Below are 26,688 nucleotides of genomic sequence, written 5' to 3'. Positions count from 1 at the left end.
TCCCTTATAACTACCACGGGTGGCCATATGATGACATTGAGAGCGCTTGGTCAAAGCTGGGATCAAGAGTCCGGCTCCTCCATTCTAAGTGGCCTCTTCAAGCTCCCTCCTGGTAAGGGAGTGGCATTCGCAAAGTCAGTCCCCTGCCCCTGTCGTGGTCACTGTCTTTTGACCGCCTTGAGACGCTCCCGAGAAGGATTAGCGGAGTTGTCGGTTTCCCGCAATAGCCACAAATTCAGTGCTGCAGGCCTGCAAGCTGATGTTTCCCCGCGTGCATTTCCTCCCAGGGATACAGGCAAGCTCATTTTTCCCGCGAGAGTTGACAGGAGTTCGCACTCCTCCAGCCCATCTCCGCGTGTTTACGCGTTGCTAGGGGAGACGGCTCTTAGGTGATAAAATTCGACCGCTTGCGGAGTAGCAACCCGACCCGGGCAGGAGGTTCGAACTCGGAACGGGGGCCCGGATACCTGGCGAGGAGGAGCGGGCTAGCGTTCTGGCCAAGCATGAGCCGAGGCAGCAGCAGCGGCAGCAGCGGGGCTAGCTCGCGGCCCGCCTCCACCTGCTCTAGGCTCTTTGAGATGACTAGCAACGCAGCCTTCCATGCCTTCTCTCCAGGAGCTGCGCCCGAGGTATCAATGGTCTCAGTAGGCACTTGTGGGTGCAGGTGGAAAATTCAGGAGGGGCGAATGGATATGCCCACATTATCAGATTATTTCCAAAGCGCTCTCTCTCTCTCTCTCTCTCTCTCTCTCTCTCTCTCTCTCTCTCTCTCTCTCTCTCTCTCTCTCTCCCTCCCTCTCCCCCCCACCCCTCTTCCTCTGTCTTTCCCTCTCCCCCTCTCCCTCCCTCTTCCTCCCCCCCCCCGCCTTTTTTCCTCTTGAAATTAAAAAAAAAACAAAAAAAAACAACAAAAAAGTTCTTGTTGGGGTAAGAAAGCTGAAAGGGAAAATGACTAGAGAGGCAGGAACACCTGAGTTCAAGCTTCTCCTTTGACCTACACTGGCTTTGTGACTATTAACTCACACAACCTCTCAGTGTTCTGGGCAAGTTCCTAAATTGCCGAGAAAGGTCCCGACCTGCCTTATTAAAGGGAGTTCCCTCACCGGGAGAGTGCCCGACACTAGGAAAATCACTGGTCCAGTCTCTATTCAATTTGGGATAGGATAAAAGACAGGAAGAGGTTCAAAAGAAAATAATCTATGAGATGGTTAAAATAGGGTGGGTCCCTCAGTAGCCTGCAGAACACCCCAGTAAAAATAAATTGGGTCTAGCCAGTAATAGAGTCTGTCTGAAATTTAGTGAGAATAACTTCAATACTGGCCAGTTTCTTTGGTTACAATTATATTTTATGTCTGCTAGTAGAGAGTAGTAGTTGAATGTTCACTTTAGGGAATGAATTTGAAATGTGCTTAAATTACTCAAATTGACCCATTAGGCTGCTCTGCTGAGATCAAATACCCCAAATTAAGACCCATAAGCAAAAACTTAAATTTATTCCTAGCCCTTACAAGACTTCACTACTCAAGCCATTCTCTTCCTTTTGTTATGTGATGTTGTGCCAATCTCAAGTAAAATAACAGAATTATCCTTTTTCTATTGCACTTAATCCCAGTACAAAGAGAACTGCAATGATTTAAGGGGCCAGGAAATATTATTTTTTCATTCAAGAAGAAAATAGTAAATGTAAACTAATAGGAATGACTTAGGCACTGGAGAGACTCAATTTTAAGGTGTGTTTACACATTTCAGAGTGTTCTGAGTAAGAACTGAATTTCTTTTCTAGGAGTAAACTCTGATTCACTTAAATCATATTCATATCTGTTTTTCTATTTTTCCCTTGATATTAGCACTTTTCTTCGCCTGAAGATGAGCACTATTTCAAAATTTATTATTTGTTTCAAAGACCAAAAGCTTGGAGATGCTATGTGTGGGGCCGGTAATTCAGGGTGGAATAGGGCAAAGAGGGCTGGATTTAGAGTTAGAAGACCTGGGTTACAATTCCAGCTCATCTACTTACTACCTGGATCACTTTAGACAAATCACTGAACTTGTCTAGGCTTCAATTTCTTAATATGAAAATGAGGGGATTGAACTAAATGATCTCTTAAGATCCCTTCCAGCTCTAAATATATGAATCTATGATTTCAATTCCTCCAACCTTTCATTATAAATTATTTTTCAATCTTGTAAGCAAAATATTTCCTTGCTCCTCTTTGGACTTTGTTCTAGTTTTAGATATATCTCTAAATTTCAGAACTCAATATGGACTAGATTGCTAATGAAGTGAGGATTGCCTAATGGTTTCTATTTATGCTACTGCTTTTTGTGCATCATAATGCAGTATCTGTTTTTAAGAATTAGTGTGCAATTAGTAACTAATACTTATTTGTAATCTTAGCTGACTCCACATATTTTTCTGTTTTATTAATGTTTACTTCTTCCCCATATTTTACTTGTGAAAATTGTTTTCGAATAATTCAATTTAACAAAAATGTTGTTGAGGACATTATGCTTAAAGCACCACATTAGGTATCAAGGGGGCTACACAGTGTTTATATGTTGAACAATGGACAAAGTTCTCACATTTAGAGTACCAAGTCTGAAGTAAATGTTTATAGACAGTATAGAAGCAAAAGAATTGTTTTACCAAAGCTCCCTTCTTTTTTGGTCTGTTTTTGCAGTTATTTAGGATGTCTTATTAATGCTTCTTCCTCCCTCCCTCCCTCTTCCCCTCCCTCCCTCTCTCCCTCCTTCCCCCCCTCCCTCCTTCTCTCCTTCCTTCTCTCCTTTTTTCTCTCCTTTCTTCCTTCTTTCCTTCTCCTCCTTCCTTCCTTCTCCTCCTTCTTATTCTCTCTCTCTCTCTCTCTCTCTCTCTCTCTCTCTCTCTCTCTCTCTCTTATTTTCTACTGAGACATGCTTTACCATCAACTTCTTTCAAGTTATGGTTGGTCACTGCTTTGAGAATCTGAATTCTTTCAATGTTATTTTCCTTTACATTGTCATGCTCATGTAGATGGTTTTCCTGGTTCTGCTTACTTCACTCTGCATCATTTCATACAACTGTTCTCAATTTTCTCTGAATTCTTCATATTTGTTATTTCTTACAATGACCTTCTATTACATTCATCTAACTGTGTCTTTAGCCATTCCACAACAGAAGGGTATCTTCTTTGCTTACAATTCTCTGTTGCTGTGAAAAGTGCTGCCTCAAAAATGAAGCATCACAATTGGACTTTTGTAGAATTAAATATATATAACGAGTGTGTATGTTTTTTTATTCGTACAATCAGAAACAAAAAAGGAATTTTTTATAATCCTCAATATCTTTTGGCATGTCTCTGTGTATGGGTAGGGCAGGGAGGTGGAGACAGACCATTTCTCCCATACTTTTTAGTTAATTTTAATTATAAAAGAAATTTTTCTTTAAGAACTCATAGTTTCTTCCTAGAAGTTCCTTATTTGTGAAGATAAAAAAAGCAGTTCTTCTTACAGATTGTTTATCCTAGAAATCTTCAAACAAATTAAAGAGATCTCATGATAAGGGTCAGAGAAATTACTAGGAAAACATTAAAGGAACTAAATGTTTATGCTTTGGTGAAGTATTGCATAAGAAAAATACTGCACAAATGTTTGTAGTAAATAGAGGAGAATCATTAAGATAAAAAACAGCAAGATAACAGTGTGTTACAGAAATCTCTTCATTTTGAGTGTGAGTGAAATAATCAATTGGGTGAAGTCCTGAAAGGTGGACTGGGTTGACAGGAATTGGGCTAGATGACCTTTTGGGTTGTTTTCTTCTTTTGGGCTTTTATTTTACATGGATAACTATGGTGTTTCAATAGTAATACTATTCATAATACCCCATATCAGACAGAAGCCACTTTTCTTGAGCAATTTATTAATTCCATATGGATGTTTCTATTTATTTTAACTACACTTCACAATTATTCCCCTGTATCCACTTGCACTATTGTGGATAAGGTAAGACAAGAGAAGTAATGTGGTATAATGGAGATATATAGGGAGGGCTGGCCTTGGAGTTAGTGAGAGTTCAAAGCATGCCTGTGATACATACAGCTGTGTGATCATGGGCATGTCATTCCCCAACCCCATTTCTCTGTGACTATAAAACTATAGAGGAGCTGCCATCCTGTACGAGTGGAAACAAATCATGTCATCCCTTTTATTACATCCTCACCTTCCTCCAAAAAAAGACGAAGGATCCAGAGAATAGGTAGCAAAACAAGTTTTTCAGTGATCAAAATTTAACAAAGGATCATCAATCGTTGGCTTCTGTAATGAATTTACTGTATTTTTTTTTAAAAGCAGCTATAGCGTCTGGCTACAAACAATAAAGATTGCTGCTCAGCTTATATTTGAGTTGTTAGACTAACCCAAAGGTTTACTTTTGTAAGTTCAAGGACAAACTTTTTCTTTTAGTTGAAGAAGGGAGTAACGATGCACCAAGAATTATTTACAGTATGCTTTGTTATCCAAGGTTCCCTTTTCCTTATTCCTTTGTTTTCCTTCCAATTTTTCCTTTGAAACTGGTGGTTTAGTGATGTTGATCTAAGGCAAAAGAGTTCAAAGACAGTTTGGAAATCTTCCCTCTTTTCCTTATTAACACCACCAAAGCTAATTGTTATCGTAGTTATTGCCCTGTAGTTCAGATGTCGCTTGACTGAATTTTCTCGTGTTACATACAAACATCAAGTACTGTTTGTATAAACCACTTAATTAAATACATGGGAGTATCAAAATAAACTTTTAAAGCTTAATTTTTCAGGGAAATAAAGTGTTTTTTGAATCATGCCCATCAGTTTTTCCTATGTTTTTTTTCTTAGAATCATGAGATCATACTATTCTGCCAGGTGAATGTGAGTGATAACAATTTCTGACTTGCATATAGGTTTATGTACCTATTCCCCAAGTTATATGTACAACTTAGGAAGTGGGGGTTATTACAAGCACAGGTCAGTGAAGGAACCAGAACCGTTCTTCCCCCCAAATCTGGCTCTTCTGAGCTTTGAATTTCTTCAAAGAAATTTGGTTCTTGTCCTTTCAGCACAAAGCCCTAGAGGGCTCCCTAGCAGTACAGAGAGAAGGTGCAGATTCTGTGATGCTTTGGGAAAGGGGAGAGGAGCTTACCCACAGAACCCTTGAAAACCTTCCGGGTACTTTCTACTGTTGGGGCAGGATGTTTGAACAGGAATCACATGACTATATCCAGGCATAATAAAGTTTTTTTTTCCTGAGAGCTATATGAATAAGAGATTGAGGGAAGAAATAAGTAGAAGTTATTAAAGGGTTATCAAAGTAGTTGAAGTGAGAAGTAATGGTGGCCCATAGAATTATAGTGATCATGGGAATAGAGAGGCAGGGAGAGATGCAAGAGATGTTGAAGTAGAATGAACAGGACTCAACAACTCTTGGATATGAGAGGAGAGGGAGAAGAGTTAAAGATGTCCTTGAGATTTTAAACGTTAGAGATGAAGCAATAATGCTGCTAACACTGTAGTAACAGAAATAGTAAAATCAGAAGGAAAATTAGCTTTAGGGGGAAAGATGTGGGTTCAGATTGTACTTCTAATGATTATTACCTTTGCAACCTTGGGTAAGCTACTTCACCTTCTCTGTCTGCTCATCTGTAAAATGAAGGGATTGGACTAGATGAGCCCTGAGGTTCCTTTCAGATCACTGTAGATTTCTGCCTCTGGTCCCCATTATAATACTTTGAAATATTCTTCGACATGGCAAATCACTGATACTAGTGTAGGCACAGGATGGTGGTCTTCATCAGTTGGTAGACGAGGTAGAATTCAGGAGGTAGATGAGAAAGTCATTGAGATAAACCACTATTCTCTGGTCCAGCAAGTCTTGAAATGCTAAGTCCATTAGCTTCTAAAGAACTGCAGGGGTATTAGCCAAACAGAAGGACATGAGCTAGTTTTCATACTGCCATGGTTTGAATATAGGATTGCTAGGGCACTTGTTCTCTCTGGGCAAGGAAAGTCCATCCAGTTTGCAATTGCTTCAAAGTCCCTCTGAGTTGAAATCTTCAATATCCAGTGCCTTAGAAGTTTGATTTTGAGGATCAGGAACTGGCAGGCTATGAGGACTGATTAGTCTGGGGGTAGGTGAGAAACAGGGGCTGTTGTCATTCCTTTATCTATGGTGGTGGGGAGGCTGGTCCATAGGTGGTGGGGATGAAGGAGTCAGCTGGTATCCTCTTTGTTTCTCTCTTTCTCCCTCCCTCTCTCCCACAAGTGATTCCCTCTCATGCTGAAGCTTCTCCATCACTAGACTGCTGGACTGTGTGGCCCCAAACTGGTCTTAAACAGAGACCTTGAGATGAGTCTGATTTTTTTCATCCATCCACAAGATGTTTCCCATGTGGCTTTCAAATTGTTTAGGGACTTATTCACTCCTAATTTACACCTTTGGGTGATTGATTCAATGCCGGTGTCTAGGCCTTCATGATTACATTGATAAGGGGGGTTTGAAAAATCACCCTTATTCATAAATAATAGCTGACATTTATATAGTACATTAATTTTTTAAATGCACTTTTACATATATTATCTCTTTTGTTCCCTGGGAAGGATAGGTACTATAACAGATGAGGACATTTTATAGATGAGGACACTGAAGCTCATAGAGGTTGTTAGCCCTGTCCATGGCCACATAGCTAGTGAAGGGCAGGGTTTGAACCGATCAGTTAATCAACATGAATTTATTTAGTGCCTTCCTGTCAAATGACCTAATATCTCTAAAGCCTTAGCATAGTGCCTGGCACATAGAAGGTGCTCAATAAATGCTTGTTCCCCTCTCCTTGTCCTTCCCCCTACTATGTGCTAGGCACCATGTGTGGTACTGTTTTCACATTATATCGTATCAGAAAAGGAAACATGTATTTATGTAGGTTATACAGAATATATATATATATATATATATATACATATATATATATATATATATATACATACATACAAAATTAATAGAAAATAGTTTTGGGAGACAGTCCATTAATCGGTCAGTCAACAAGCATTTATTAAGTGCCTTCTATGTGCCTGGCACTGGGTTAAGTACTGGGGATACAAAGAAAGGTAAAAGATAGTCCCTGCCTACAAGGAGCCCACAAGCTAACTTGAGAAACAATTGTGAACAAATATGTGCAAACAAGCTGTGTACCTGACAAATAGGAAATAATTAATGGAGGGAAGGCACAGAAATTAAGAGGGATTGGGAAAGGCATCGGGTAGAAGGTGGGATTTACTTGGGACTTGAAGGAAGCCAGGGAAGCCAGGAGGCAGAGATGAGGATGGAAGGCATTCCAGGGCTGGGAGATAGCCAGAGAAAATGGAGAAATGGAGCATCTTTGTCTTATTTATGGGACAGCAAGGAGACCAGTGTAACTAGATGAAAGAGTTAGGAGTGATGGTGTAAAGTGTAAGAAGACTGGAAAGGTGGAGGAAGAGCTAGGTTACAAAGGGTTTTGAGTGCCAAACGGGATTTTGTGTTTTATCCAGAGGTGATAAGAAGCCCCTAGAGTTTACTGAGTAGGGGGAGTAGTGTAACGTGGTTGGACCTTTGCTTTAAGAAAATCTATTTATTGGTTGACTGGATGATGGACTGGACTGGAGAGAAACTCATGCTAGGCAGAGCAATCAGCATGCTATTGTAACAGCCCAGGCTGAGGTCATAAGGGTCTGTACCAGGATGGTGGCAGTGTCAGAGGAGAGAAGGGGGTGTATTGGAAAGCTAGAGTACCCAATAATTTAAAATGCTTACCACTTTCTGGTTAGTTAGGTGCTATTTTCCTGGACAATAAAAGTTCCAGTTCAATTCTCTATTTGTTCTCATCTCTATATTTCTGGCCTCCCAGTTCCCTAGGTTTTTCCAGTATAGGAGGAGAATTATAACTCAGTACTGTGCTGGACCAGATTGAGTTACCATTTGGCATTCTGCTCATTTTTTTACCCTTATGAATCACCTGTGCCATGTCCAAGGTCAAAGATTGGCTCTAGCCATTGGCCCCAGGAGAGGGATGTTTTGTTAATGACCCCTGTGACCAGAATTCTGTTGCGGATCCTCAGTAGTCCTGTAGGGCGTGTGGTCAGCTGGGGACACTGTTTCCTTAGCAGAACCAGCTAGCTCAGATGAGGGAGCTAGGATGAGAACTGACTTTCGCATAGAGACACAGCTAAGTTGAGACATTACTTTTTATAGGAACACAGTGGATGCTAACCATAGCTGACACTTACGCAGGGCCAGTAAATGTCACAGTAGCTTAGAAGACCATGGCATCATTTCAAACAAAGCCATAGCAGACAGCTTGAAAGTGTAGACAGACTGGTGGTAGAATAGGAGTCAGGAAATCTGGGTTCTCATTCTTGCCCACCTACTTGTGGCTATGTGATCTTGGGGCAACTGACTTAATCTCAGTGACTCTCAGTTTTTTTGATCTCCCAGATGGGTTTGCTGAACTCATTTGAATAGGAATCATTTAGATTCAGGTCTCTTATAGTTATATCCTTCTGCAAAACATTCATGATTTTAATTGAGTGCAAAGAAGTAAGTGATCCTGGTAAGTTGTTCTTTCTGCCTATTAATAGCATCAGTTAGTGCAAGCCTTTTCCACAGATGTAGACTTTCTTTTTTGGTAGAAGTTGTGCTATAGCCTTAATAACTGATAAAGATAAAATTTCGTCAATGAGATTATTTATGTACCACGGAGTTAAATGGCTAAGAAGGTTTTATAGTTGAAAAAGAAACAACTCAGATATTTTGTTGGAAATTCAATGATACCTTCCTCTTTCTCTTTCCTTTTGCTGTCCAAGGTTGAAGGTCAGGGTTCTCAATCACTGCACAAGCTGTTAAGGATATGACAAATGCCATACTTTGAATACACCAGATTCTTGTTAGGCTAAAGAGACTGGTGTGTGGAAAATGAAAACTGCAAAATTTGGGGTTCAGTCATTTTTCAGGTATAACCCCATTTGGGGTTTTCTTGGCAAAGGTATTAGAGTGGTTTACCATTTCCTTCTCTAGATCATTTTACAGAGGAGGAGCTGAGGCAAACAGGGTTAAGTGATTTGTCCAGGGTCACATAGCTAGTAAGTGTCTGAGACTGGATTTGAATTCAGGAAGGTAAGTCTTCCTGACTCCAGGCCCAGCACTCTATCCACTGTGCCATCTAGATTCATTAAATATGCTTTCAAATGGTCTTTTAAATCAATTAATCAATAGACAAACATTGAGTAAGCACTGCATACCAGGAACAATACTAAAAACTGGGGGTATAAAAACAAAAGCAACATATATGTATGTATACACACATTTACACATAAATACATGTATATACATCTACAGACATATTTCATACACACACACGCACACACATACATGTATGTATGTGTGTTATATATGTATGTATGTATGTTATTCTGATTCTGGTCTGGGTTTGACCTGAGCCAGGACATTGTTAGTTTGGGACATTGGAACAAAATAAGACACATGGAGGTCATCTAATAGTTAAGAAAAAGGAATTTACTTAGCCATAGCAGGATAAGGTTATCAATAAGGATGAGCATTTAGGGTACCTTGAGTTGACTTAGCTGAGTGATGCTCCCTCGCCTGAGTTGCTCCTCATTTTCCACCAGCTAAGTATCAGAAAGAAGGCCTGGAGCTCTTCCTGCCTATTTTTACTTAGATAACAGCAGCCTAAGCCTAAAGGCTTAAGGATGGTTTCAATTCCTTTTAAGGAAAAAAAAAATAGCATAACTTGCATGGGAGGAGAAGTTAAGACACAGCTAGTAGGTGTCTGAGGTCATATTTGAACTCAGGTCTTCCTGACTCTAGGCCGAGTGCTCTCTTTGCTGTGCCACCTAGCCACCCTTATATAAGTTACATACAAGATAGATGCACAGGGAAAGCACTAGGAACGGAGGGCATCAGAAAAAGTTTCTTGCAGAAGGTGATACTTGAGCTATCTTAAAGGAAACCAGAGATTCTGGGTGTCAGATGTAAGGAAGGAGAGTATTATTAGTATGTAGGACAGGCAATGTGGTGTAGTAGCTAGGGCAGTGAACTTGGATTTAGGAAGATCTGGATTCAAATTCTGCCTTAGACACTTATTAGCTATGGGAATCACTAAGCTGGGTAAATCATTTAACTTCTGTGCTCGACCTGTAAAAACAAGAGAGTTGGGATCTATGGTTTCTAGGGTCCTTTTCAGCTCTAAATCTATGATCTTAAGGTCTAAGGCATAGACATAGGAGATGGAATGGGTGAGGAACAGAAAATAGACCATTATGGCCACAATCTAGGATGCTTGGAAGGGTGTAAAATGTAAGATGAGTAGAAAAGTAGGAAGCGGCCAGATGATGAATAGCTTTAAATGTCAAACAGAAGACTTTATACATGATCTGAGACATCATAGGGAGGCACTGGAGTTTATTGAGTAAGGAGTACTCAAGCATCACCAAACTTGTGCTCTTCGAAAATTATTTTGGCAGCTATTTGGGATGGATTGGATTGGGAAAGAGACATGAGTCAGAGAGGCCAATTAGGAGACCATTTTAAGTCTCACTGTAGAAGAGATGAGCACCTGAATCAGTGGCAGCTGTAAAAGTGGAGAGAAGGGGCTATTTATAAGACACATTGAAGGGATAAAAATGACAAGATTGAGCAACTGATTAGATATGTCTGTTCAGGGAGACTGAGGAGTCTCATTTAAACAACATGGTTAGATAAGATAGGATACAATAAAGTTATTACTTCCTGGAATTTTGTCAAGAGATGTAGATCAGTACAAAGTAACAAATATCTAAAATAAACTCCAGAGAGAAGTACCGTTCCTAAAGAGTTTAGCTAATTGAATGTATCCCTTTTCTGATTCCTATTTGGTGAATTCTATTTCTTAGGAAGTTTGTTGCTTGGTTAAGGTTTTGTATCTCTTGTGCTAAACTGTTAACTTTGTTTCCACTTCTTTCTTGCACAGCTCTCATTTCTTTCTTGACTTTTTCCTTTAACACTCTTATTTTATCTACAAAAATATTTGTTGTTATTTAGTTGTCTGACATCTCATGGCCAACTTCCCATAGCATTTTCTTAGCAATGATACTAGAGTGGTTTGCCATTTTGTTCTCCAGTTTTATAAAGGCAGGAGTTAAGTGACTTGCCCAGGGTCATATGGCTAGTCAGTATCTGAGGTCACATTTGAACTCTGGTCTTCCTGACTCCAGGCCCAGTGCTCTATCCGCTGCACCACCTAGCTGTCCTAGAAAAATATTGTACAACTCTTTAAAATATTTGTGCATCATCTCTTCCAGGAATTCTTGTTGAATTTAGACCCAGGTTATGTTTTTTCTTTGAAGGTTTACTTGTAGATATTTTGGAGCCATTTTCCTGTCTTAGGTTTGTATCTTAAGTATCCCTGTACCATTAACAGCTTTTTTTTTTTTATCGTGGGAATCTTTTTTTTTTTTTTGCTTGCTTATTCTTCCAGCCTACTTTTTTATTTTTGACTTTATGTTAGGGCTGGGCTTTGTACGTTTCTGGAGGGCATGTCTGGGACTGGTCCTGTTGCTATTTTCTTGGGGGTATTAAAAATTGTGTTATTCCAGTATCTCAGAGACATTTCAGTCTGTGGACCTGCAAGTTTTCAGTGTTCCCAAAGTGGTCTGATTTGGGCACAAGTTTGTTCATTACCTTCCACATTTGGGCTCTTCAAATTTCTGATCTGGGCTTGGGTCTGAGCAATATACCTGTGAACTTTCCCCATTTAGAATTCCAGTAGAATGCTGCTAGACCTAGCTGGTGTTAGCTCACTGGAAAGCTCTACTGGTGCAGAGTCACAGAACTTCAGGCTCCACTTGGGTCTGGGATTCCTGCCCAGGTTATCCTGCTGCATGGCCAAGACTGGGCTGGAAGCTGAAACTTGAGAATCTTTTCTACTTCTGGGGTCTGAGCCACATGCTGTTTGCTTACTAGGGTTCACAACTACTCTTTTTCAAAATTTCATTTCATTTCTTTATTTATAGTTTTCAACATTCACTTTTATAAGATTTTGAGTTCTAAATTTTTTTCCTCTACCCTGGCCAAGACATCATGCAATCTGATATAGGCTATACATGGACAATCATATTAAACATGTTTACACATTAGTTATGTTGTGAAAGAAGAATCAGAACAAAAGTGAAAAATCATGAGAAAGAAAAAACAGAAAACAACAACAAAAAAAGAGAAAATAGCATATGTAGATCTGCATTCAGAATCCATAGTTCTTCCTCTGGAGGTCCACAACCACTCTTTATCCTGGATTGCCAACTTTAGGTACAGACCCCCTCCTCTGTCCATGCTTCATTTGTGACTTGAAATTGGGTAGTGAGTTGTAGAGTTGCTAGTTTTCACCTCTTTTTGCCCCCTGCACAAATCTGCTAGATTTGGGACCTCTTCTTATCCAAGTGGATAGCCTTTCCCTATTCTAGAATGTTTTATGCAGCCATTCTTGGATGAATCCTCTCTGCAGAGTTCACAGACCATTTTATCTTTCTCTCTGTGCTGATCTAGGTTGAGAAAATGACTCACTACATTTATTTCTTGGATTTTCTAATCAGGTCTCCATCTGGTGCATTATTTAAATCTATTTGAAGGAGTTGTATGGTTGTGGAGGTTGAACTTGGCCAGAGGTCTTCATGCTACTTCACTATCTTGGCTCTGACCCCAATAATTTTAAATAAACATTGGTGTAGTGAACAGAGAGCTGTCCCCAAAGCCAGGAACATACGGGTTTAAGTCCTACTTCTGACACCTACTGGCTTTATGACCCTAGTCAAGTCACTTAACCTTTTAGTGCTGTAGTGAACTCACTAAGAGTTTAAGTTGCAGAGAAGGTCCTAACATGCATTGAGTCACAGGAGTTTCATCATCTGGGAGTTGCCTAATGAAGTCACAGTTTCAGTCCCCATCCTTAATCCCAACACCCCTTCGTTCTAAGCTTTGAATGGGTTTGGGATCTCTTTTGATAGGACAGTGTCATTAAAAGGCTTTGTGAGATAACTGATGTTTTTAGGAATAAGACTCCCAGGTGAAGACCTTGCAGTTACTTAATGGCTGAGGTGGCTTAGTGAACAGCACCAGTACCATGGGGCTAGGAGTGATAACACATAGAGAAAGAAACAGAAGCTGGGGCTTGATAGTTGTAAAGAGATCGGCAGCAGGTCAACCAAAATAGAATCCAAGAGGGTCATAGGCAAAAGATTAAGTCCACATAAATGAGGAATTGGCTTGTAGAGCTGGGTGGCAGGGGGATTTAGGAGGAGAGAGGAAAATCAGAGTCAAGGGCTAATGCAGAAAATGAACAAGACAGGAAACAGTTCAGGATCCCCAGAGAAGGGGTCCTGAATTAGCAAAGAGCCTTGGGCAATTTTTTTTCTTAGTGAACTGGAAGGGACTACAGGCTTTTAAACTTAGGCATACAGAGCTCTAGTCTACCTCCCTAATTTTCCTGTTAATCATGGTGAATGGGAGACAGCTGTGGCATAGCTACCATCAGACAGAAAGTCGGGAAATGGAGACAGCTCTTCATCATTTGCATTAGTAAGAAACAGAAAGAACTTGAAAAATAAAGTTATAATTTGTAAGAGTCAAATTTATTTCAAAATATTCTCCTCTCAAGCCTTTTCCCATAGCTTCTATTAAAGAGCATCATTGGCAGACTTAAGCTTCACTCTTTTTTGTCTTCTAGTAGAGGTGCTATTCAGCCAAAAAGAAAGTGGAAGAAGCAAGAACTTTCAGAAGCCTTCTCTACCGCCACCTCTATCCCCCTTAAAAATCAGGACTAATTAATATGTAAATAGAGTTACAGAATCTCAAAACTGGAAGTGACCTCAGAGGTGATAGAGTCTAAATAATAAAAATGAAAGATAATCCCCTCTACTACATACTCAATGAGTGGTCAATCCTAAAGACTCCTCATCTGCTCAGACAGTATATTCTACTTTTGAATAGCTTTAATTATAAGGAATTTTTTCCTTACATCAAGCTTAAATCATCCTCTGGAAATTTTGCCCCATTGTTCCTACAATAGTTCTGTCTCTTGGGGCCTTGCTTTTCAAATGTTTAAAAATAGTTTTCATGTCCTTCCTAAATTTCTCTTCACCAAGCTAATACATTCCTTTTCCCATCAATCAAGTCCTCCTTATGTCATGATCTCAAGGCACCTTCACTATCCTGGACACCCTCCTCTGGATATTTCCAGGCTTGTCAATGTTATTGCTAAAATGTGATAACCTCAACTGAATCAAATACTTCACATGGTCCAGGATAGAGTATATTTCTTCCTAGTCTTAGCTTCTTTTAGTGTGGCCTAAAGTTGTGTTAGCTTTAAAATAATTTAAAGTGAATTCTAGGAAAGTCCAGGTGACAAGAGAACATATAAAAGTTTTAGAATGCAGTGGGACCATGTAGGTGAGATGAGGACCTTGGATTTTGGGGGGGGGGAAACAAATTAGAGAGCTGGAGAAGAATTGGTAATTGTAGCAAGACCAGAATTTTGAATAGATTAAGGGAGAACAGAAAGAAAAGAGTGAGAGAGAAATTCCATAGAAGGACTTGCTATATAGTTGAACCCTGAATAATGCCAGGGGGAAAAGAGCTTAGTTATAGGAAAATGGAGATATGAAGTAGAATTTAAGATCTTTTGTGTTGTAGAGGCAGACATTCATTTTCTTATTTTCTATTCATGGGATAATAAGACAACTAGCTATCATAGAAGCCGAGCCAGAGCTGGTCCAAGGCATTGTGGGCCTGGGGGCATTGTGCGCTCAATTGTGAGCCAGCTTATCTCTTTATTTCTAAGCTTTCTGCTATGCTTTTCTTATAGAAGGTTTCAACTGAGTCACCCTATGCAGCAATTTCTACAGTGCCTATAATCAGCCACAGACTCAAATCCTATATTGCAGTCTTTTGTAAATTAACATTAGATTGCTTCAGGTGGTAACTGAAATATAGTGCAGATTGAGTTCCCCCAGTAGTAAGAAAGGAAACACTTCAGTTTTCTAGTAAGGCCTTCTGTGTAGAGTTAAACTCTCAAAAAAATAAAAAAACCCACCAGAAATGCTAGGATGGCCCCAAATTTCTTAAAGGAAAAGTTGGGAAATTTTGGAGCATTTGCTCACCACAGGAATTATTCTAACCTTTGGTACCTTCACTCACATGATGGAATCTACGGTTTTGTAGTATGTCATAGTGAACACCTGAATGATGATCTGTTATTGTCCATCTTGGGCTAAACTAATGATTTAGTTTAAACTAAAAATTACTTCTTTTCATACTGTCTTTAGTTAATATGCTGCCTAAGAGTGTTGGTAATTTATAGTCCCCAAGTTCCTTTAAAGAATGAATTGTGATTTAATATGAATTCTTCCTTCCTTCCTTCCTTCCTTCCTTCCTTCCTTCCTTCCTTCCTTCCTTCCTTCCTTCCTTCCTTTCTTTCCTTCTTTCTTTCTTTCTCTTTCTTTCCTTTCTTCCTTCCTTCCTTTAAAGAATGAATTGTGATTTAACATGAATTCTTCCTTCCTTCCTTCCTTCTTTTCTTCCTTCCTCTCTCCCTCTTTTCCTCTTCCTTCCTTCCTTCCTTCCTTCCTTCCTTCCTTCCTCTCTCCCTCTTTCTGTCTTTCTTTCCTTCCTTCCTTTAAAGAATGAATGGTGATTTAACATGAATTCTTCCTTCCTTCCTTCCTTCCTTCCTTCCTTCCTTCCTTCCTTCCTTCCTTTCCTTCTTTCTCCTTCTGTTTAAAAGAAATTTGTAATAAGATTGATAAAATGTGTTTCTGGATATTTTCTTTCTCTCATACTGCACTGAATCCAAGAAGCAAATCACCAAGGGATGTTCTGTAAATGCAGTATTTTATGTCTCCTTTTAAAAAATGCGTGTTGAAGATTTACTTTGTTAGGAACAAAGAATCATTGATTTAGACCTGGAAGATTCCAATGTCTTCATTTCACAGATGAGGTAATTGAGCTCTAGAATGATAAGTGACTTTCCCATGGGTGCTCAGGTTGTAAAGTGCAAAGCTGTGATTTAAAGTCAGGTCTTTGGACCATACTTCAGGCACCCTTTCCATTCCCCAACATTGCTTTTACCACTGAACTAAGCTCCTACTGGGAAACAACTTAAGATTAGAAAACAATTTCAAATGTAGATCAGATGACCTATAGGTGAATTATTCTCAGGAAAATGTTAAATGCATTAAATTTTGTTAAAGAGTGGACGCTGAATTTCTTTAAGGTAATTGATAGCCTTTTCATATTCTGCACCCAGCTGGTTTCTTCTCTGTAAAACTGGCCAAATCGGTTTTATTCTTCTCCGCAAAACCACACGAAGTTGTATTGGTAGGGTACCTTTGATCTGTCAGCTATTCTTTTCTAAAAAAAATCATGGTGGCCACAAAATGCACTTTAATAGTTCTTCCATTGATCCAGGAACTAATGTATGACATCATCACTAATGAACAATTCTCCTCTTTTTGGCAAAAAACAGGGGAAATTTTTGAATGGAAGTTTCTGTGGTTGTAGTATGAATGCTTTTACTTAAGGGCAGAGACCTTGTCTGTTTAACTTACTTTATGTAGGTTTGATGGCCATGCCATACGTATGAGGTCAGTGAATAGTATTTGATGGCATATAGTCATTTAAGCAACTAATGTTTTAAGATACATTTACTATCAGTGTTATCTATTTCTAAGAGAAAGTTACTGGAAGAACTTCAATTCAATTCTTCATCTTCTCTACTCTATCCTCTCTCACTTGGTGACATCATCAACTTGTATGAGTTTCTTTATAAGGGAAGGGAATAAACATTTATTAAGCACTATTAAGCCAGGAATTATGCTAAGTACTTTACAAATATTATCTCATTTGATCCTTATATCAATTCAATTCAGATGATAACTAGTGAGATAGATAAATAAAGCATTTATTAAGTAGTTATGTGACAGGCACCATGCTAAGCCCTGGGGATACCAATATAAACAAATGATAACTTTTCTATTCTCAAGAAGCTTACATTCTAGTGGGGAAAGAGAACCTAGAAAGAGGGTAAGGGAAGTATGATGTGGAGATGGCTGGGAAGTGGCTTGCAGGCCTGTTTCTAGGAAAGGTAAGCCCATTTATTAGAGCCCATGGTTCCAGGAGCACAGTCTTCCCTGTGGAGGCTGATAAAGTTCATTTTATCCCTGGACTTTTCACATTGGAAATAACCCTCATGTCCCACTTGGCCATTTCCTTTTGAGTGGGAGGTTCTTTCCAGAACCTGCATTTTAAGGACAGTACCTAGGCCAGTCATAGTTACATCTTTATTCCTCTACTACTGACTCTCAGGCTTTCACCTTTCTCTGCCATGCCCTGAAGATCCCACTTTTCAACTTCTTTTTGTGTGTTGTTTCCTGTACTCAGATGTAAGCCCCTTGAAGCTGGTGACTATCTTTCTGATTGTATTTGTATTCCTAGTGCCTAGCACAATGCTTGGTGTGTAGTTAGTGCTTAATAAATAATTGTTGATTTGAAAAAACTTGGCTCCAATGCCAATTTTCTATAATGTTACCCCCAGGTTTCTAGTGACAGCATCCCCAACCCTGTCTTACATTTATTTTGTATGTACTTATGCTGGAACAAGTTCTACCCCATTATGAAAGAGCTTACCTTCTGCTCATGGGAAGAAGGGGTTACTTCTGATTTGTACTGTACAATTAGTGCCTTGCTCACATACATGCTGGATTAACACCCTTTTTAAAACTGATGATAATGATGATGAAATATAAGATAGTAGGAAGATGGCTACTATCTTTTTATCTTTGGGAAGTTAAGCCTCTAAGGAAATATTTATGGTCTTAAAGAATAGATTTTTCTGATTAATTTTTGGGGAAAAAAGTTGGGCAAACCACCCACAAGAGATCTGCAAATGTAGGACCCATTTTGGAAAATGTAGCCATAGTGCTTAGGGTAGGAATAAAAAGTCCTTTTTTTTTGCCATTGAGTGAGGCAGCACAGGTTGTGGTTATCTTGTTGAAGAATCAGTTAAATCTTATGTATTTTCTGGGCAAGATTACATACTTATCACCCTCTTTGAATGTCTTCTGAATGACAAACGTAAATAGTTACTAAGCTCTTTGAAAGATTTGTTTTGGGGGCTTTGCATATTGAAACATAGTGGCCATGACAACTCCCACTGAAAAGTTTGAGGTGACGTTTGCTTTCATGACTCCCAGGTAGCAGTTTCAGCAGCTAAATGATCATTCTATCCCAGAGCAGGTTTTACTGGTATTTCTCCTAAATGTCTTGTAGATAGACTACTTTCAGATCCAGAGAAAATGAATTGCCTTCTGATGGAGCATCTTTCACAAAAGACCAAACTATCCTGACCAAACTGTACTTAATGGGTGTGGGTTTAAGTGTCTGCCTAAGCAGAGGATTGATTCTTGACAAAAGCGGGAAATTGAGGGGACCTAATCCAGGGTGTTTTGTGTTTGATAGAGACTTAATAAGAACTTATTGAGGTCAATTCAGTAGAATGAGAATGAATAGATTATGAAATGGGTTAGTAAAAGAACTTGGATGATTCATCATTCATGAGACAATCTTTGACTTCTAAGTCAGCTGCCTTGTCACTTTGATGATAGCAGAAATACTTCATTCAGTAGTTAGAAAGATGACTTTATGCCTTATTCTAGTTTTTACATTATAAAAATTAAAGTATGCTTCCTATCACAACACTATAGCTCCTTTGACTTCCACCTTCTCATCCCTTCCCTTCTTCCCCACACCAAGCTATCTCAGTCTAGGTAGAGGGATAAGCATTTTAAGTTGGATGGAGAGTGACTCAATGTACTAACCACAAGGTTTTGTCATGTGAATCTTATGGTTATATTCTGTCATGAACCTTATTGTTTATGAACAGCAACATTATCCTACAAAGATGTAGTGGTTTTCCACGTTTACCTTTTTTTCTTTTCCTATCATTTCACCACATGTTAATCCTGTCATAATCTTAGTAATGTGAACAATAATATTTTTTGATTATCAATTGTGGCCAAAGTGACTTGGGTTCAAATCCTTCTTTTCACATAATACTTTCCTGTGTGACTTTGGGGAAGTCACTTAGGCTCTCTGGGCCTCAGTTTCCTTATCTGGAAAATGAGGAAGTAGGATTAGATGGCCTCAGAGATTCCTTTTGGCTCTGTATCATCAATTCTTAACCTTTTTATGTGAAAGACCCCTTTGGCAATCTTTTGAAGTCTATGGACCCCTTCTCAGAATAATATTTTTAAATAATTGAAGAAAATGCTAATGTATTTTTTTTTCTGATTTAGGTTCACAGGCCCCCCTGAAATCTATTTGGAGAGACATTAATTTAAGAACCCCTGCTTTGGCTCTATAATCCTATTATATAGATAGTATGGTGAAAGAGCTACAAAGGAAGAGCAGGAGTAATCCTTGTCTTATAGTAATTAGTCAAATACCAGAAGCTCCATTTCCTGCATCTTGGCAATTTCACTTGCTGTCTACCATGTTTGGAACTCTCCCCTCCTCATCTCCACATCCTAGCTTCCTTCAAGTCTCAGATAAAATATTACCTTCTACAAGAAGCCTTTTCTGGTCCCTCTTAAAGCAAGTACCTTCCTCTTGTTGATTTCCTCCAATTAATCTTACATATATCTTGTTTGTATATAGTTGTTTGCGTATTGTCTCCTCCATTAGCTCCTTTAGGATAAGGACTGTCTTTTACCTTTTCTTGTATCCCTTATACTTAGCATAATGCCTCCTACACAACTCATGCTTAATAAATGCTTGTTACTTGACTTGTGAGAAAGCTGGATCTTTTGGGAAGAAGCAGCTGCTTTTGCTACAAGGAATTACGACATGAATCAGAAGAGATAAATAATGGCAGCGTTTGTTAATCAGTGAGGAATGAGTTCAGAAAGGTTATCAATATCCCTTGAGATCTGATCTCAGGCTGGAGTCCTATTAGGGAAGGGGATTAGGGATGAAACTAATGGAATGGCATTTTACTCCTTCCCTTGAAGTCAAAAGACCCACTCCATGTGGAATGGTGTTTCCCTTTTTTCTCCTAAGGCAGGTGGGAAACCTAGCTTGACGGATTGGTATTTCTCTACTTCCCTGGAAGGCAGTGAAAGGCAGTAGACCGTGCAAGAGAGTGTTTTGTCATTGTATTCATAAACTTCTTGTATATTTCTTGTACATGGACTCGTAGATATTTTATATCTTCTGTAGTTGTTTTGAGTGGAATTTTATTTTTCTATCTCTTAATTCATTTCAAGACCTGAACAGTTCATTGTCCCAGTTACCTGTCCCCTACTTTCTGTAATTCTATCAATTGGACTGGGGAGAAGTCAATTGAGCCGCGGTATAAAATTGTACACTTGGGTTAAAAAAATTAACTTCACAAGTACAAGATGGGAGAGTCAACATAGTTCATGTGAAAAAGATCAAAATATTTTAGTTGATCAAAAGCTCAATATGAGTTAACAGTGAGACATGGCAGCTAATAATGATTAATGCTCTCTTAGGCTGCATTGAGAGGTAAAATGAGTGAGATGATATTCCTACTGTGTTCTGTCTTAGGCATCATTGTCATTCTGTATCTCAAGTACTGGGCTGGCACATTTTAGGAAAGACATTGAGAAAGCTAGAAAATTTCCAGAAAAGAATAACTAGGATAGTGAGGGACCTGAAGATTACAGCATAGGGGCATTGATTGATTCAGATGGGGATAGTTAGCTTTGAGAAGACTTAGGGACTGCATTACTGACTTCTGGTATTTGAAAGGTTGTTTCTTCTTTTCTTTTCTTTTTTTAAAAATTTTAATTAATTAATTTATTTTTAGTTTAGAACATTCAGTTCCACAAGCTTTTAAGTTTTAATTTTCTGTGCCTCCCTCCCCTCCCCAAGGCAGGGTGCAATCTGATACAGGCTCTACATATACGTTCATATTAAACATATTATTACGTTAGTCATGTTGTAAAGAAGAATTATAACCAATGGAATGAATCACGAGAGAGAAGAAACAAAACAAAACAAAACAAAAAGGAGAGAGCAAATAGTATGCTTTGATCTGCATTCAGACTCCGTACTTCTTTCTCTGGATTTGGATAGCATTTTCCATCATGAGCCTTTTCGAACTGTCTTAGAACCTTGCATTGCTGAGAAGAGCCAATGAAAGGTTGTTTCTTAAAAGAGGGAATAGACTGTCCTGCTTGACCCAGGTGGGCAGAACCAGGAGCAATGGGCAGAGAGAGTTTTAGGCTCTATGTAAGGACAAAAACTACTTAACAATTCGAATCTCTGAAACAGAATACTTTGGAAGATAGTGGTTCATCCAAGTCTGGATGCCTGTTTGGTGGGGATATTGTAAAGGGGATGGATTCTTGTTCAAGTATGAGTTAGATTGGATCGATTCTTAGGTCCCCTTTCTATTCTGTGATTGTGTGAGCCAATATAAGAGTGTGTGGCTTTTGACTGATCTACTCTGAAAAGCCTCCATGGAGAAGGTAGTCTTTAGCAAGGACGTAAGGGACATGGTTAGAAAGAGTGAAGGTAGTGTTAGGGGAATGGTCCGTATGAAGGCTTAGTGGTGGTAGATGATAAAAATGTAAACAGACTTAATAACAATAACAATAATAATAGTTCACATTTACATCAAGACAACAAGCCTTATTGCACTTATCGTGTGCCAGGCACTGTGCTAAGTACAGGGAATAAAAATACAAGCAACTGGTATTGGGAGCTAGCATTCCACTGGTATAGGGGACTCTGTGAGGAAACTTTTATAACCAATTTAGATTGGCATCTTCTCTGCAACTGATAATCTTAAAGAGCTGCTAATTGTCTTGCCCAGGGTCACCCAGCCAATATGTATGGAGGTAGAATTTGAATCCATATCTTTCAGGCTTTAAGGCTGACTATCTGTTTTATCATACTACTTCTCAAGGTTGGCCCTTTTGCAAAACATTTTATATGCTTCATTTAGGGGTGGGGAACCTGTGGCCCTTTGACTGAATCCAAATTTCACGGAACACATCTTAATAAACCTTTAGTTTGGATTCAGACCTAGAAATTGAAGACCTAGAGAGCCACGTGTGGCCTCGAGGCTGCAGGTTCCTCACCCTGCTTTATCTAGTTTTGATTTGCTTGGCTAGTACGTAGACTAGAGCATGAGAGAGAATAATAGTGAAATAGGATTTCATCTCGGGGTGAGGGAATAACAGAGTAGAAAGGGACCCAAGCATTAATCAGTTGATGCAATGCCCTAAAAGATGTAAATAGCAGATTTCACTGGATTCGAAAAGGTATTAGGATCTATTTTAGCTTTCAGAAAATGGGAATGATAGACTCTGAACAGCATATTACTTGATACATTGGGAGTACAAAGAATATTTGAATTTTTATTTAGCATCGACTCACTGGGAAGGAAAGTATCATCTGGCACACTGTTTTATTTTTTAGGGGGAGACTCTCCAGGATCATCTTTTAGATGTCCCTGTCACTCGTGAGCAATTAAACCACTATCGTAAAGCTGCAGAAAATGCCCGCAGTGAACTTGCTGCATCTCTGGTCAAATTTGAATGTGTTCAGTCTGAGGTAAGGTTTCTCTTTTTCGTTCTTAATTTAATTGTGCTGATTCAATTCTTGTGAATAGCAGTTAACCATACATGCTATTGTGAAAGTAGACCCTTACTTCCTCTATAGCAAAGGAGAAGTAAGTAGTAACAGGATAGCAGATACCATTATCTATGGCTTGGTGAGAGAGTGTGTCTTAACACCACCTCCTAATGGATAGCTAACTCTAGCTTGCTCACCCCCCAACATTTTGATCGCAATGAAACATTCCTTAGGAACTAGGTATTCTTTGTATCTCAGAGCATAATGCTTTTGCCTAATAACACAAGTCCCTGGTCAAATCTGTTGAAAATTGAGTACTATTTTGGGATTAGAATGGGCTCATGAAGCCTGCAGTCTTTCTACACATATCTTATTTTGGTCTGAGCTGACTTATACTTAGAAGCCCAACCCTGATTTCTTTTCCCTAATGACTCTGAATCCTTTGGGTTCTGGAAAAATTTCTGGAAGAGGACTCCTCTGAAATGACTGGAATCCGTGATTACATGTTGGAACTCATCTGTTGCCTGGAAATTCAGGGCTCCTGGCTCAAGTCTGTAGTGGGTCATAGCACAGAAGAATTGTATCATAGAGTAAGAGCTGGAAGAAATCTTGCTATTAGCTCAAACTTCTCATTTTTACAAATGAGGAAACTGAGGCCTGAGGAGGTTAAGTAAATTATCCAAGCTTATACAGCTAGTGAGGTGTGTCAGTCCCAGGATTTAAACCCAAAGCTTATTTCCAAATCCAGTGGTCTTTCCACTGTATTTTGCCTCACAAATTCTAAAAGAGGTTCAGTTATTTCTGAAGGCCTTGGTCCCAAACTACTTCTCTGCATAAGAACCAGGAACCCCTTTAATGATGATGATGATGATACTAACAAACTAACATTTATGTAGTGCTTACCATGTGCCAGGTGTGCTAAGTGCTTCACAACTGTTATCTCATTTAGTCTTCTGGAAGGTAGGTGCTATTTATTATCCCCATTTTACAGCTGATATAGATGTTGTCTTTGTTGAGTCACTTTTGAGTCAAAACTTTTCAGTCTCGTCAGACTCTTTGTGACCCTATTTGATGTTTTCTTGGCAAAGATATTGGCATGGTTTGCCAATGACTTGTCTCCAAAGACTTGCCCAGGGTCACACAGTTAGTAAGGATCTGAGGCCAGATTTGAACTCGGTCATCTTCACTCCAGGCCCAACATTCTATCCATTGTATCGTCGGCTGCCCTTCAAGATCATAGGAATAATCTGGGGGTAGCTCACTGTGACTGCAAGGCTGCCAGGTGATTACATTAACTGGAAGTTAATTAATTGAAGTTGTAGCCCTGGTGGTTGAAAAGAGATATCCAAGGGGGGTAGTTCAGAAAGCCCTTTGTATATTGTTTACTGGGATCATGGCTTCACTAGGACACCATGTTCAGAATCCCACTGCCTTAGATTTTCATAGCACTGTAAAATTTGTTCTTAGCATACTCTTCGTAGAGACTTTACTTTGATTCTGGCCGTTGTTTTTTTTAAAGCCTATGTTATTTTCTCTTTCTCATTTGTACTTTTTTATTTTACCAGAAAGTAAACAAGGAGACAGTATTTGCATGATGAAGAAATGATTTTTTTTTGTGTGTATGGGTGTGTGTGTGTGTGTGTGTGTAGATATTTATACCTAGGAAATCACAAACAACACGAATTATTTGTTTCTAATTTCATTTTTAAAAGCAGTATGGAGCAATATTAACAATGCAATACAGATTTTGGAAATGGGTGCACAATTGCAAAATGTACCACAGACATATTTTGAAAGAGAATAAAATAAACTCAAGAAATTGCTTAAATGCGTTTAGGAAGGGCTGAATAAATAACATTGTTTAGATATCATTTTTCCCCTTTGTTTTTCTTATTCAAATAGAGAAGATGATTTATGCAAAAGGATAATCAGCAATAGGAAAGAATAATGTACATATATGTAAAATGATACTACAATACTTGTTTCTTAAATTCAGTTGGCTAAGTTCCTCAGTTTCTTCTTTTTTCCTTCTTTGTTACTTGGTTAGCTTCTGGATCTCCGCTCTAAGATGTTTTCTAAAGAAGTCTCATGCCAGGAGTTGAAGGCTGAAATGGAGAGCTATAAAGAAAACAATGCAAGACAGTCGTCTCTTCTCATGTCATTGCGAGACAGGGTTCAGGAGCTAGAGAAAGAATCCGCAGCACTTGCCACATCCAAAATGAGAACAGAAATAACAGCTAATGCTGCAACCCAGGAGAACCAGGAATTGAAGAAGAAAATCACAGACTTAGAAGCTAAATTAAAGTAAGCAAGTGAAAATAAAATGTCATGTCATTTGATATTAAGCCACCAGACTATGGTCTGAGGGGACAAAAGCAATGTGATGGGCATCTCACTTTTTTGTGGTCTTGCATTCAGTTTTCAAAAGTCTTTTGATCTTAAATGTTTTTATAATCCTGTAAAAATTCTACAAGTCCTTTCTTCCTATATGCCAACAATAACCTCAACAAAATCAGGAGTCTTCAGTATTCATTCAGAATGGATGGATACTGAATTAAATATCTGATTCACATTTTGGAACTTCTGCTTGGATCAATAATTGAAATTGCTGAGTCAAAGATAAGGGTAGAAGACATCATTCATTTATAAACCCTTTCAGAGAGATATGTCACAACCCAGGATGCTCTGATATATTTCTTAAGGCATCCTTGCATAGCAGAAGGAAGACTGGGTTTGGAGCAAGGAGAATTAAGGTAGGAATCTCCCTATGGCCGTATTTTTGCTACTAAAATGACCCTAGGCAAATCAAGTAATTCCCCTGGATGCCTTAGTTTCTTTACCTATAAAATTTGTATTTTTATTTCTAGTGCCTAACGGGTTGTGGCACCAATAGGCACTTAATAAATGTTTGTTGGTTGATTTGTAGGGATAGTAATTCTTATACTACATGCTTTCTAAACATTAAAAGTATAGAATAATTGTCAGTTATAACTACCATTTTTCTGATATTAACAGTGGGGTATACTCATCATTTTGAACCTATTTGTAAGCAGGGTTCATTCAACCCTGTTGAATTCTGGCAAAGGCTAGCAAATGACCTGAACTGTATTTGTGATTGTCCTGTAAAAGGGAGGAGCTAGCTAAATAAGGATTGAAACATTTAAACCTTTAAAACCTTCCCTTAAACCTCACTAAAGACTTTTTAAGGCTACTAGGTGGTGAAGTGGACTTGGAATTTGGAAGACCGAAGTTTGAGTTTGGTCTCAGACCCTAGCTCTGTGACCTTGAGCAAGTCACTTAACCTTTCTCTTAGTTTCTTCATCTGTAAAATGAGGATCGTGATAGCTATACCTGCCTCTAGGGTTGTGAGGATGAAATGAGATTAGTATGTATAAAGCACTTTTACAACCAAAATGCTATATGAGTGTTAGCCATTATTATTTTTAGAGAGAGAGAGAGAATTTGTAAATCTTTTTTTGGGTGTCATGAGATAAGAAGTATAGCAAAGGGATCAAAGCCTGGAAAGGGTTGAGACTGGCCACTTAGATGGTTTCCCATGCAAGTGAGTATGAGGGGAAAAGGCAAAGGATTAAACCTTCTACGACAAACTACTTCAGAGATGGCTCTCCATCTCAATCAGCTTTGTTTCATATTCCTGCTTTTATTAAGAATATTTAGATGGCCTCAATTCTTTCCAGGCTTTTAACCTTACCTTACGTAACTCTTAGGCACTTTTCTGGTGGAGTAGCTGAGAGTGAAAATGTAGTATCTTGGGGGGGCTATCTCGAGTCCCAAAGAACGAATACAATTCTTATAGTCTCAAAAAAGGAACAGCTAAATGAGTCGTAGCAAAACTAATCTTTTACTGTTCTACATTTTTCTAAATAGAAATATGATATGCCTTTGAGTACATGTAATTATATGGTTTATTTCACGTGGAGTACAGCAGAAGAGTTTGCAGGGAAAAAATAAACATGGTAAGGAGGGAAAACAGTAATCATGACT

General features: G+C 38.8%; 1 protein-coding gene across 1 annotated transcript in view; it reads left to right on the top strand.

Annotated features, from left to right (window-relative positions):
• The first annotated feature begins 488 nt into the window (after positions 1 to 488).
• Positions 489 to 26,688, top strand: part of CCDC170 (coiled-coil domain containing 170) — a 103,114-nt gene continuing 76,914 nt past the window's right edge. Inside the window, exons 1-3 of the mRNA XM_036769146.1 lie at positions 489 to 629; positions 22,528 to 22,662; positions 24,731 to 24,987. Of these exons, the coding sequence (XP_036625041.1) occupies positions 504 to 629; positions 22,528 to 22,662; positions 24,731 to 24,987 (518 nt within the window). The 5' untranslated portion in view covers positions 489 to 503. The remainder of the gene's footprint in view (positions 630 to 22,527; positions 22,663 to 24,730; positions 24,988 to 26,688) is intronic.

This window comes from Trichosurus vulpecula, chromosome 7 (genome assembly GCF_011100635.1).
Source record: "Trichosurus vulpecula isolate mTriVul1 chromosome 7, mTriVul1.pri, whole genome shotgun sequence".
Lineage (NCBI taxonomy): Eukaryota > Metazoa > Chordata > Mammalia > Diprotodontia > Phalangeridae > Trichosurus > Trichosurus vulpecula.
Note: the sequence above shows the minus strand (reverse complement) of the source record. Positions and strands in the feature narration are given on the sequence as shown.